Genomic DNA, 14410 nt, shown 5'->3' on the forward strand with positions numbered 1-14410 from the left:
TACAGATATACACACACACATATATATATATGTATATAATATAAGATGCAAATACCCCCCTTTCAAAGATTCTGAGGAGTCAGGCATCTGCAGGAAGCTTTAGATTCCTATTCGGGGGCCGGAGGACATAACCTGCACCCCCTCGAAGGTAAGCAGCGGTGGCACGAAACTTGCATCTGTGCCCAGATTTCCTAGATTAGCAATGCCGGTCAAGCTTGCCAACCCACAAGAAATCACAACAGCTCCAGGCTGCTGCCAGGAGCTCAGCTCCAGGTGCCTGCTGGTTCTGTTCCCTCGCTGGGGACCTGCATTACTGTAGGCCAGAGAAAAGGAGGCCTCTGATTGCCAAGATTCAGGAACATCAAACCGTTTGGGGCATCTCTACAAAGTGGTTTGCTTCCTAATGGTTTTTACATCATAAAAGGTGCAGGGAGCCTGTGCTATCCACTTGCTTGACATCATTGACTCATTTCTCTGGGTGCATTGATCCCCCTGCCAAACACAACAGAGTTCAGGAGCCGGGGCATTGGGCTCTAATTCTTGCCACGTGCTCATTGAGAGTCTGATTTGCATTAGAGCCATTTTGCTAACTGTTATCTGACTCTCACCTTCACCAATAGCAGCAAAAAGCAGGCTTGGAAGTTTCACTATTATGATAATGCTAAATCCAAATCGCTGGCCGTGAATTTAACCCCAATGCTGGACAATCCAGATTAAGATCTATTCATTTTATTCAGTAAATATTTACCTTGTGTTTATCAGGCTCTGTGCTAGATGGAAGGGAAGTGAGGAACGCCTGACAAACAAGACAGACATGACCCCTGAGCTTGTGGAGCTGCGGTCTACTGGGAGGGACAGACAAAAAGAATTAAATAGATGAATTGATCAGTGACAAATTGTGGCAAATACTATGAAGGCAGCAAGCAAAGTGGTGAGCTGGAGGACAAAAGAAAGACGGGCCCTGCTTCGGAGAGAGGAGGTAGGAGAGGCCTCTCTGAGAACAGAAGGTGTGAAGGGTCCAGTCATGCAATGAGCAGGTGCAAGGAATGTTCTAAGGGGAGCCCTGGATGGAGTGCCCCACATCCTTCTCCGAGACAAAGGGGCAGTCACAGTGTTCGGCTTGGTGTATCACAAGGAGATGAAACAGCAGTGCTTCGAACTGGTACATTTTGGGTCAGGGGGCAAGGAGCAAGCCCTCTTATGTGGCCCTTTTTTCCTTTCCCTTACCACTGTCTTTCTCTTTGTGTGGAAAAAACAGAGAGGGATGAACATCTGATCTGAGGTGAGTGGTCTCAGAGCACCATCATATGTATAAGAAAACAGAATCACGTGGATTGGGACCTCATTTCCATATGGCAACTGGCACTTGTTTGACTTAAAGGTTAATTGTTGCTCCTTTAAAAACACAATTTACCGAAAGCCACTTCGTTCTCTTTGTAAAGCAGATTTCAGCTGTGTTGAGATAAAAAGTTGTTACTGACAAACAAAGCTAACATGACCTTTATATTCATGCTCTTTTAGATGAACTGGGAAGCGACAACCTGAAAGTGTAAGTCGTCCGTCTCCCTCCGGTCCTGCGCGGTATGGAACTCGGATGCTAGGGAAAGGAGCAGATTAGAGGGCCGTCTGCCTTCCCCAGAGTTTTTGTTCTGAAGCCCCGCGCGCGGGGACCTTTTGCTTCCTGGGCCCCAGGAGACAGCCCCTAGCTGTCTAGGAAATGATGTTTCAGTGCCCAAACCTTAATCCAGGGGGTGGATCCGGGCTGAGGACAGGGTCCTCTGTTCAGAAAAGAATCTTTTTCTGATGCTACCAATTCCAAATGCACAGTAGTTCAATATCCTGGGTGTAGTTCAAGGACATCAGCCCATTTATTCGGATTAACAATTTTATCACCAGGGAAGATATGTTTGCTGCTATTAAGGGAGGGGAGCCCTGGTAGAGGTGAATGAAGGGGAGAGAAAAGGAAGTTGGGGCAGGAGTGTAGGGGGTGGGGTGGGGAGGCGTGGAGGGGTGAGGCCGCCAAGAGGAAGGAAGGGAGGGAGAGAGGGAGAAAAATAGAAGATTCACTCCAGAAGAATGTTCTAGGGCGAGGCCCACCTCCTCCTCCTCCTCCTTGCCCTCCCCCTCAACAGCCTTACTCCTTAGGTACTTTGCTCACTTCCTCTACAAGGTATAAGGCCTACGTGGCCATCAGAGCTGGCGCTCCCCTTCCCCCAACCTTTCTTCCATTAACCAGGGGCTTCTCTTCGCTTAACTGTGTGCTCTAAGCCCCCAAACCCTGGCAAATGAGGGGCTGTGGATTTCATTAGAAAGCAATAGCTCCATTCCTCCAAGACAGGATGCCTGGGAACAGAAGGCAGAGGTGATCCGATCCTGTTGACTGGTGGCCTCTTTACTGAGGCACTGATCAAAAACCCCAAAGAAAGGGAAGTGAAATTAAGCAAGGCCACAGTGCTAAATGTGGCCACTCCTCTGCTTTGCACCTTTGGGGCAGCTGAAGCTCCTGGGTTCCCTTTCAGCCCACACGCTGCTCTATGAGCCTTTGCCCTCCACTCTTGGATCAGTGATAGGTGAAGCTTTGTTAGTTTTAACCTTTCTTCCTATTAGAGTTTAGTACACTTGAATAGGGTGCATGTTTAATCTACCTGGAGTATAAGACAGTGAATCAAGTTCATCTTCCTCACAGCCAACATTCTAGGCTCTCCCAAAATGAAATTCAGCGCACTACACTTTTTTTTTTTTCCTTTCAACAAATTTTTTGTTCTCTTTTAGCCCTATTTTTGAGGAAGACACACCCTCTGTTATGGAAATAGAAATGGAAGAGCTCGATAAATGGATGAACAGCATGAATAGAAATGGTATGTGGTAGCCTTGTTTTTTTCCATCCCCTCTAGTCAGAGGAGGCTGAACAGTTTTGTTGTAAATGGCCGCCCCTGAGTCCTGGAGTGTGGGGTGTGAGCCCAACCCGCATTAGAGTTGATGCGAGCAGGTAATACACTTGAGGCTGACCACCCTTAAATAATCAGTTTAATTATTACATCATGGCCACTTGTTTTTATTTTGGTACAAATTTTTCAAATGTTTTTTTTTTTCAAGAAGAAAATGGGCTTTATTCAAGCGAGGAAACCACTGATCCCAAATTATTTGGAAAAAGTTAATATCTGGCATTACCTTATATTTAGAGATCTATGATTTTAATCTGTGTATGGTTATAAAATTTTATCAAATAAGGTTGTTGACATAGATTGGTGCTGTCCAATACAATAGACACCAGTCATCTGTGGCTATTTAAATTAAAATTTAAATAAATAAAATTAAAAATTTTTTTCCCTCAGTCACTCTAGTCACATTTTGAGTGCTCAGTAGCCATTTGTGGTTAGTGGCTACTATATTATATAGCACAAATTTAGAATATTTCCATCACTGTAGAGAGATCTATTGGACAGCACTAATATTGATAGTGATATAGATATTCCCATATAATTTAATTTCAAATCGATATCTAGCAGTAATTGTAGTATATGTTCCTTACTTTTCATTAAATCAATATTTGGACTAAAAATGACAACAGCTGTTTTCTTTCTTTTAAAAATTCCTTTAAAATTAATAAATTATTTTGATGCTCAGATTAAGCTAATAAAATCTATTATTTTTATTATCTTATCCTTTGTATTTTTAACATTTAGCTAAAAAAAAACACCCTGAGGTCTGTTACATTCAACAATCTACAATGGAGTTCTTAAATTCAAAGATTTGTTGTTAGAATTATTGTATCAGAGGCTTATCAACATGAGTTTTCCAAAAGATTAGAGCCATTCAACTAAATTGTACAATTTTGAACAGTTTTTCATAGAATATTGGGGGATGTTTGGCTCTGAAAAGCATTTGAGGATAGGAGCGGGTCATTGAGATAATTCTTAAAGTAGGTTATTTTTATTGTTTTTAGTTTATAAAAGTAATATACATACACAGTAATTTTGGAAAATTTTTAAAAAAGTAGAAATAAAAAAATTTCTCCACCCAAAGACAACCTCTCTTAATATTTTGGTGTATTTCCTTTTGTTCCTGAGATCATTTTAATAAAAAAATCATGATCTTATTATACTCACTAAAACCATAAAGCTGAAAAAAGGCATTTCTATTTGACGACTAAAGCAGAGTTATTTTGACACATAGCTATGGAGTAATAGGAGAGAACTCTGATGACCTCGAGAAGGTGAGTTGCTCCCCGCCATACCTGCTTCTTTTCCATCTTGCATCCTGACTTAATTCATTCTGCAGGCACATCAGGACCTCAGGCGAAGCCATTTTATTCCACCGTCCATCCTGAAACATGCAGATTCTAGCTTTTGGAGCCACAGGGGTGGCTTCAGGGACTACATAACTAAGCAGTGATGAATTGCGCCCTTTTTCAACAGGGCCAGAAGCACATTGAAATCTTGTATCTGTGTTATTAGTGCTTTTTCCATTTTAAAAGCCTTGCCACCATTAATATTTTAACCTCTGGAACTGCCTGGTGAGGCCATTTCTGCACAAGTAGCCATACAGATCAGAGAAATGTGATGCTCAACTGTATGAATTTTGTGGCTAGGAAACAGAATTTCAGTGACTAATAATGAGTTTACTTTTATTGTGTCCTAGCCGACGGTGAATGTTTACCTACTTTAAAAGAAGAAAAAGAATCAAACCACAGCCCAAGGTACTTCTAATTTCTACCATAGATTATATGTATATGGGGGGGAAGAGATTGGAGACCACAGTAGAGCACTTTTGCTCACCTTCTCTGTGCTTATAAATTTTATGTGACAATTTATATGGGTGTATATATGTGTAGTGTAGAGAAAAGGAAGTGTGAGTTATAGAAAATAGGTACAAAGTAAATATCATAGTGACTCTTTATCTTTAGAAATAAATCAGTATTTCTGAATACTGATTTATCGTCCTTCTGAAGAGATACTGTTAAGTCAGCTTCTGTTTTAGTCATAAACCTTTCTGATTATAACAAACTGTAGGTTTGTTTATCTTGCATGAGTAGATGTTTGGTAAGGAAAATGGATGGAGGTGACAGTCTCAAAGGGGGTAGCTGTAAACAAGAATGAGTAAAATGAACATATTTTTATAAAAAAGAAAGAAGACCCTCTCTGGATGGGATTGCTATGAGAAAAATTAAATGAGAATTTAAAAAAATAAATAAATAAATTCTACCACTAGGTGGCTCTGCTTGATAGAAAATTTTGGTGCATGGAGCTTGGGTATCTTTTAGTATTCCACGATCTCATTTAAATTACATTATCTTCAGTGAGGATAGAAATTAGCAGGTTTGGGGTGTTTTTGATCAGTTCAGGACATGGGACCTGCTCATGAGAAATAGGATCAACCATTCAACAAGTCGGGGACTTTCTCCGTAGAGCACTGCTGTCATTTGGGGCTCACGGAATTGTTGACAGGGGCGACTTGAGATGACCAGTGAGCAGAGAACATGACTGAGCCCATGACTGAAATATTACATTCCTGTCGGATTAAATAAAATAAACTTTCAAAGCAGGATAAATACCACCCATTTTCTCTCCCTTCATGTTAACCAGAAGCCCTGTGCCAATCATCTTAAACACTCCCAGAGTGTAGTCACTGTCTTTGGGCATCCCTGAGGCAGAGCAATGCGGAGAAAGACTGATTACTAGACAGTGATTGGGGCAGTTGGATATTCATCTTCTGGATCCTTATTCTGCAACTGAACCTTCCTCTAAACCTTACCTAAGAAGTCGCCATCTGACATCTGTCCCTGCATCGTGCCACCACAGCTCAGCTCTGAAGCAGATTTTATTTTATTGCAGATTTTAGAGAAAATATTTGTTACCTCTGCAGGCATTTGCGTGTTAAAATTTATTACTGGTTCAGAAAAGATTCCATCTTACATAAATGAGATACCAGATATTAACAAGCAGATGAAAGAAAAGAAATGTTCGGAGAAGTACCACAGAGGACACCACCACAAAGGAAATTTTTCCTTGCATTTTTACCTTACCTAATGATGAGGCACTATGTATGTCTAGTACAGGGCTCAGGTCTCCACGAAAACCCTATAAATATCTTATTACTGTATCTCTAATGGGCCCTGTCACGTGATACGAAATGTCAATGGTTTTCATATACCTGTCTCTTGTTCTTTGAAATCATTGACAACATAGAAGAAGCTTAATGTTAGAGTATTGTAAAATGCCTAAAGCTTCTTAGCTAGCATAGTTTTGAAATGTTGAGAGGTGGTCTTAAAAATAAGCTTGAGCTCATTTCTGCCTGTGAGGCAAAGAGTCTTAACCTATTTGGAGAACTGCTTTATGCTAAATTGTTATTTTTAAAAGGAATGCCTACATTCCTCTATTGGTTTAGAACTGCCTGGCTCTAATTCACAAGACAACTGTCAGGCCTTTACCTCGTTCCTTCTCTGTGAAGCCAGCACCAGCCAAGAGTGGCAAGTCACAAGACTGGTGCCACAGGGCACTTTCTGGTTACTTCAGTGGGTATTATGGTATTGCAAAGCCAACTCTATTTTGATTCAGTAAAAACTCAGAAAAGTACAAAGCACTTAGAAAAAAAGCCTGGCAAAGATAAACTCCCAATAAATATTGGTTATTATTAACAAATTAAAACGAATACATGTAGACTCATTCCCTTTCGGGTTAATGCAGCTGTTTCCTGAGGCCCAGGCACATGTCTATCGTTGGGTGGGGCATTATTTTCCCCCCTGGTTTCCCTGGTGACTTCTTTTTGGACCTCACTAATCCTGAGGAATCAGGAATTTGTTTGATCTTCTAGGAACGAGTTGGAGACTTTTGACACCCCTCCATCACCATCATAGGCCTTTAGTGTTGGTGGTTTCAGAATAGTCCTCTTAGCGGTCTGGAGGTTTTGAAAGAATATATGTATAGTTTGAATTATTTTATAGTTTGCATTATCTTTCTTTTCTGATTTCATGATGTCATGATTTCATTCACATTTCTTTTTCCTACTGTCCTAATTGCATGGATAATTAGTGAAGCTTTTCCTTGTGGTGTGCAGACTTCAGACTTCTCTTGTAACGGTTCGTAACCCAGGTCTTTCGGAGCTTTGAATATTTAATCCGAGACGGCGCTAAGATTTGCTTTTTTCTCTAAAAGCTTATGAATCATTAGAGATACAGGTAGAGAGCACATTGGTCATTGGACTTGGAAAATTAGTTTTAAGACCTGACTTGAATGGTCATTTGTTCCTTATACTAAGACAAGTCACTTTAACTCTCCTAGCTTCAGTTTCCTCATCTTGAAAAATGGAAATAATGACACCTGTTCTTCTAGTTTCACAGGATCATAAGAGAGAGAGAAAGAGAGAGAGAGAGAGAGGATACTTTGTAAGTGTTAAGGCACCATGCAAATAACACTAATTCTGTTACTCTCTGGCAACTGTTCTCCCTCCTTCTCCAATCGGCTTTTTTTTTTTTTTTTAAGACTGTATTTTAGAGCAATTTTAGATTCATAGCATAATTGAGCGGAAAGTACAGAGATTTCCCATATGCCCCCTGTCCCCATACATGCACAGCCTCCCCCACTAGAATGGTACATTTGTTACAATCGGTTAACCTACTTTGACACATCATTACCCCAAAAGTTCCCCATTGGCTTTTACCAATGTGAATCATCCTTCCTCTACCATTTAAACAGTGTGCGGGTGACGCTAATGCTTCAGAAGATATATAATAGTCACTGAGACTGAACTTATTGGTAAACACATTTCCCTATCCTCCTGGTAAATTAAGACTTCTGGAATCTGTTTACAAGGTTCAGCCCTTCTTGTTGCCAGAAAGTCACCCTGACATAGAAGCTCTATTACACGTAAGGTCTGCTATGTTTCTGGGAAAAAGGAGAGTTTCTGGTCACCAGCCTACACTTGACGTGCCACATGGTGTGCAGAGGCTTGGACCTTCAACTTTCTCTCGTTAGCTTCCATAATCCCAGGTCTTTCAGAACTTTTCCCACATATCCCATTGGTTAGCCATCGTTCATTACTTTGCCCTGTCTTCACAGAAGGGACATTTATCTTGAGCTATGGAACTTAAATTTTGCATAGGATTTAAATAAGGGCCAGAGATATATAAAGTACCAAGGGAAGCTTATGTTATGGTTTTCTTTCTTTCTTTTTTTTTTAAATCTAAAGGAAAAGACGAAAGAATTGTGGAGGAAGGGAAGTTCTATATTCTTATTTCTCACATTAGCACTTTCCCTGTAATTCATGTCTGTTATGTGCCAGGCATTGTGTGAGGTACTGAGGACAGTGGCAGTGGAATAGTGTCCAGGGGGTGGTGCAGGGGAGCTGGAGAGGTCTTCCCCAGAGTTGATGAGAACGTCATTGTTGACATCGGTAAGCATTGCCAGTGTGTGGTGAGAACAAAAATGGACCCACCGAGTGGGTTTTATTATTGCTTAAATTCTCTGTAAAGAATGCACTTCCTTATTGTCTAACCCTTCCCTCACAAGACCTCCCCAAATGCCACGGGATTGCTGGAAAGACAAGAAAGATAGAGTCCGTGTAATCACAGTGCTTACAGGCTTGCCAGCCTCTTCCTTCTTCCAGAGGCCTTTTGTAGTTGGACGTCCAATTCCCGAAAGCTTGGCGTTTCTGTCTCTGCAAGTTGACATGAACAACCACAGAAAAGGAATTGCAAATAGTAGCCAAGCACTCATCTCCTTTCCCTTTATGCCCGTTGGCTACAGCGATGATTTTATATTGAGTAACAGCATTGGGAAAGATTAGGAACAAAATTAGATTAGGCTCCTCCAAGTGGAATTATAATTTTGAAAGTATAGTAATAGCAATAATAAGACATTTATATAGCATTTTCTATATGCCCAATGCTTAGGTGCTATCACCTAGGAAACTAAGTCAGAGAAGATAACAGTATGCCTGTTCTGGTTTGGCAATAGTTCTATTGTTTATTCTATTGATTCATGTCTGAGTTAATGACATTATAAAAATGAATCACTTCAATATTTTTCAGAAAAATGCAGGTTAGTTTAATAGAGCATCTTGTGAATTTCTTTTTCTTTCTTTCTCTTTCTCTTTTTTTTTTTTGAGAAAGTATAATTGTTGATGTAGTCTCTCAAAATATATTTATTGAGCACCTAATTTGTTCCTGACAGTGTCTACATCAAGCCAAGACAACTAGTTGAAAATGAAATAATCCATCTAAGTAAACCTGGAACTCAGAGAGGTTAAGTGATTTGTCCAAATTCGCACTGCAAGTTTATGATAAAGGTCGATTTAGAGAAGAGTTTAAAACTGCATTTTTTCCTATTAATTAGTTAAAATAAAAGAAATATTCCATAAATTAAAAACAAATTAGAGATTTAAAAAAAAAAAACACTTAGCAGCAAGAAAGCCAGGCACCATGAAGCTAATATATGAAAGTATTTGGTGAGTGAGGTGTTCATCATCTAGTGCAGGCATTGACATGACTGAACCATTGCTTACAAGAAAACAGTAGTTTTGTGTGAACTGCTTTGGCCTCTTCACTCAAGCAAATGTCTGTGGACACTTCCTATTATTATTTGTTTATATGTGAGGGTTTTTTTCTCTCTTCCTCTCTAGTCCCCCAAAATTCATTTATAAGTCAAGAAGTATTGAATATTCAGTGTATTAAGTGACAACCGGTTTCACTCAAATCTGAGCTAAGTATTATAGGGACACAAAGTAACAGTTTATAATCTTGCAGGATAATAACCTCAAGTAACATTAAAATGCAGGTGTGTGGTGGGTGGGTTAGGAAAGAAGTACTAAACGTAATACGCCACAGCATTGTTTGAATAGTGGCCCAGATTATGTCTACACTGTGAGCATGATATATGTGTCTTGGACTAATTCTAGGCCTGAGTCTGATGTTAGCCAGATGTGTGACCTCTATAATTTCACCCAGGCCAGGCCTCTTTCGGGAAGGAGAAGGGACATTATATTGATGCAGAGAAAGGGAGCATGATCTAATGGTTATGCGACTTTGCGCTAAACTGAACTCCACATTTCCCCAAAAAACAAGTTGGAGAACATCATAACACGGGAAAGGTTTAACGTAGTTTTATTGCCATCTTTCGAGAGAGGGAACGTTAGCTGTGGTCATAAAGAGGGATTGTTACAAGATAAACTGGTCAGGAGAACAAAGATGTCTTATCTGACCCTGACCGCAACAAAGGGGCAGTTATGAAACAAAGGGTTAGAGTTGCATCTGTCCTCATTTAACTGGTAGCATTCCAATTAAATGCTTTCTTAGTAGTAATAAGATGATGCTTTTTAATCAATTGAATTTGTTTTTTTTAGTTGTAGGCCTGTTACTATACAGGCTTTGGGGAAAGCTGTCCCACATTCTTAAAATATCTATATCAGACTCTGAGAAACTTACTCACTAATGTCTGTCATGGATAAGTCACTAAGACCGTACGAATTAACACTGAGGCAAGCAATAGAGGTTTGAAGCCAGATCACTTATTTTATTTGTTGCAGTTCTGTGGCAGTTTGCCAAGATATTTTTAACAGGAGACTCTAGAATTTGCCAGAGTTAAAAAACGTCTGGGCTTATTTGATTATTTCATAGAGATGATAAATAGCCACTGAGACAGCAGGAAACACATGTAACTAAACAGAGGCATGAGCGTGAGAGAGAGAGAGAGAGAACGCCTCTGGACTCAGGTGGGAGGCCGGATCCCAGGCTGTTGACTTAGCAGGCTTGATGGGCAACAAACCACTGGTGAAAATTTGCGTGTGAGAGTTACAACACTAGGAATGACCTGATGTCTCACAAGTGAAGCAACTGTACCTACACTGGGACTGTTCCTTCTGTGGCCAGGCCTGTCACGTCGCTCATGGTTCACAGAGCTGTAGCAGTAAGCACCATGCGTGAGCTCCTGTGCTCTTTGGTGCTTCAAATAAACGAGTTCTGGTTGGTGGACGATCCATCAAAATGCTTGTGGAGAGTTCTAAACAAATCACATTTAAGTATATTCTCCTCAGAAACTGAAAGTTTATTTTGGAAGATGGTTTCTCAAAGCCTTTGGCTATTCGAAGCAATGTTCCAGCTCCTATTTGACAAATATTTGCTAGTGTAGGATTGTAGGATTGCTAGTGTAGTTCTTGAATATTCAACTTTATTCCATTAGTGATTTTTAACAGGAGACTCTAGAATAAGAATAAGAATAACATGTGTTCGTATGTCTGTGTGTCAGGGCTGTAGCATAGTGCTTTACCTACATTTTCTCATTTATTCTTTATAACCCTGTAAGGTATATGGTATTATTATGTATGTTTTGCAGATGAGATGAGAACAGAAAGCAGACTAAGAAAGATTAACTTGCCCAAGTTCACACAGCAAGGAAGTGGCTGAGCTCTGATTCAAGCTCTGGCCCTCTGACCCTGTGCTCCTATCTACTATGCCAAAAAAGCCACTGTTAGCACATACTAGCATTAGTACTGCCACAAAAGCAACATAAGATGTGAAGTATCCAGGCATAAACTTAACCAAAACATGCATGGAATAGTATAAAAAGAAATTGTTCAAAAAGAAATTTTAATAGAGGGACATAAAAAGATTTAAACAAATGCAGAGAGACATACTGTGTTCCTGAATGAAAGACTCGACAATGTAAAATTATCATTTTAGATTTAACCCAGTCCTTGATATCCCAATGAACGTTTCATCTGGAAGAATCACTGTGCACAAATAGCCAGGACAATTCTAAAAGAGCAATTGTGAGAGAGTGAACAGGGCTGGAATTTGCAGGGGACATGCTCCAACAATTAAAACTCTGTACACTCACAACCAAATAAAAATTACTAATGGAATAAAATTGAATATTCAAGAACAACCTCAAATACATGTAACGTTTAATATGTTATAAAAGTAGCATTTCATAGCTAGTGAATTAGTCAGTAACTAGTCTTGGGACAACTGACTAACATCCGGGGCGGGGGGTGGGGGATTTAGAGCTCTACTTCACTTTTTAGATTAAAATAGACTCCAGATAAATTTAAACACTAAAAATAAATTAAAAATCCGGAAAAAGTATAGGTAACTATTATAACTTTAAGGTGGGGACTAGTTTGAAAGAATGACACATAATCAGAAACTATATCAGAAAACAATAGACTTACCTACATTAAAAACTCAAATTTTCTGTACTTCAAAAACCACAATAAATAAAATTTGAAGGAAAATGACATACTGGGGAAAAGTGTTTGCAATATATATGATGAACAAAAAATTATTATTGATACACAAACCAATAAAAAAGATAATTATCTCATTTTAAATATGAGCAAAGCACATCAATAAGCAATTTGGCAAAAGAAGTTAAAATTATCAATAAAGCTTTGGAAAAATATTTTTCCTAGTAATAAAAAAAATAAAGAAAAAAGTAAAGATAAATATGATACTATTTTTACCTATTGGATTTACAAAAAAATGAAAATAATAATATCCAGTATTGGAGACAATGTGAGGAAAAGAATAGTTTCATAAAAGAAAGTGTTGAGAGATGGTAAATTGCACAAAATTTCTAGGGAACATGGTAATTTGACAGACGGCTAGTCACGATTTAAAATTGCATACATTTTAATTTAGCATTTCCTCTTTTAGATATTTATGCAAATGTTAATAAAGTATGCAGCAATTTTATAATAAAAAGAAGCTAAAACTTGGAAATAGCCTAAATGTTTAACAATAAGAATATGGCTAAAGAAAAATTTTTTTGGTCTAGTGAGATAATGGGATGCTTTGTAGCCACTAAAAAAGTGCTGTATACTTATTAGCAAGGTAGGATGTCTATTTATGAGTGAGAGTGAGAAAAGCAGATTACTGCACAATATGCATAGTATGATCTCATTTTTGTACGAATACCAAAATGTTAACTGTAGTGAGATTGTTAGTATTTTTGTTTTGTTAATTTGTATTTTATATATTTTTTCAACAATGAATATGGATTGGTTTTATAATAATTGAAAAAAAATAACTTTTTAAATAACTGCTGGACACAGATCGGTGCTGTGGACAAAAGAGGGATTGTGCCTATGGCCATTCAGTTTTGATTATACTTTGCTCAGAGTAGCAGAAAATTCAAGGTAAGACCACAAAAGGAAATTGTGCAATTCAGAGACTTAGGCTCTGTAGACATGAACTCTGGATCTTAGAAATATTATCTTGCTACCACCCAATTTCCAAAATATGAAACCTCTTTGTCCTGTTTAAGAGTTGTTCAGGGTGACTTAATGGAATTGGGTTGTTACATCTACTCTTCAGATTCCTTAATTGTCAATCAGGCTTCCATTTTGAATAAGTGTTTCTATAGATGTTGTCTTTTTTCTTACTGTCTGCCTTCCTTCTCCTGTCCCATTGATCATCCCTTTTTACCTCGGCTTCTTCCCTATCTTCACGACATAAACACGAACGCACAAATGTGCACACAGTGTTTCCCGTCCTTTTTCATGGACCTCCTATCTCTATCTATCGAGTTGTTTCAGAGTCATTTTGGAAACACATGGTATTTCACGGAGCAAGAGAGCACTGAAGTAGGAGTCAGAGGAACGGAATCTGTTGCAGACTGTACACACCTATGAGCTAAGGAGATACCAGGTCATGTAGGTTATTATCGTTCAGGCCCTTCCTTGGAGAAAAGGTCACCTCAGATAGAGAGGTGCTGAGATTTGGGTGAAGGGGCACCAAACTAAATAGAGATGTGGAGGAGAGATGGAGTGGCCTTCTTTCCAGGCCTTCTTCCTGCCTTCCAGGAGACTTGGGTGGCAGCCTAGCCTTACTGATGAAAAGCTCAGAGCCAGATACGTGGCAAAGATCGGCAGGTTAGAAACAAAAGCACACTCTGAGCAGGGCCAGGCCTGGTCAGTACTTGGATGAGAGACTACCTAGGTGCTGTAGGTGTAAAAAAAATTAAAAGAATAATAAAAAAAAAAGAATAAAATTAAAAAAAAAAAAAAAAGGGATTGTAAACTGACAAGGTCCTTGCAATCTGTGAGGTCAACCAAAGGTTGCCTCGCCTAAAAAAAAAAGAAAAGAAAAAAGAAAAGAAAAAAGAAAAAAACTGCATACCAAAATCTCAAAATAGAACCAAAACCTGCAAATCATACTCAGGAGTGTATTGTGAACCCATGTTGAAGCACCCTGTTGAAAGGTTAATAATTTTCCTACCGAAACTGAATGTGGGTTGTGAAAGAACATTAAAATGAAGAAAATTTCCCCGTGGCTGCTATTTTATTATCACCAAAGCCATCAGGTTTCAGTTTGAGTTATTTGTATTTATTTGTGAAAACAAAGATTAAATAAGTAAAAACATAAACCTCATCCTAATTATTGCTCCAGAGTATATGATTTTAAAGACCCCCCACC

The 14410-nt window shown here is 38.9% G+C and overlaps 1 protein-coding gene across 1 annotated transcript in view; it reads left to right on the forward strand.

Moving 5' to 3' along the window:
• TMEM154 (transmembrane protein 154) overlaps window positions 1–14410 on the forward strand; it is a 40589-nt gene that overhangs the window by 21093 nt on the left and 5086 nt on the right. The window contains exons 4-6 of the mRNA XM_015600674.2: window positions 1522–1549; window positions 2773–2858; window positions 4642–4699. Of these exons, the coding sequence (XP_015456160.1) occupies window positions 1522–1549; window positions 2773–2858; window positions 4642–4699 (172 nt within the window). The remainder of the gene's footprint in view (window positions 1–1521; window positions 1550–2772; window positions 2859–4641; window positions 4700–14410) is intronic.

The sequence above is a fragment of the Pteropus alecto genome, unplaced genomic scaffold, assembly GCF_000325575.1.
Source record: "Pteropus alecto unplaced genomic scaffold, ASM32557v1 scaffold50, whole genome shotgun sequence".
Classification (NCBI taxonomy): Eukaryota; Metazoa; Chordata; class Mammalia; order Chiroptera; family Pteropodidae; genus Pteropus; species Pteropus alecto.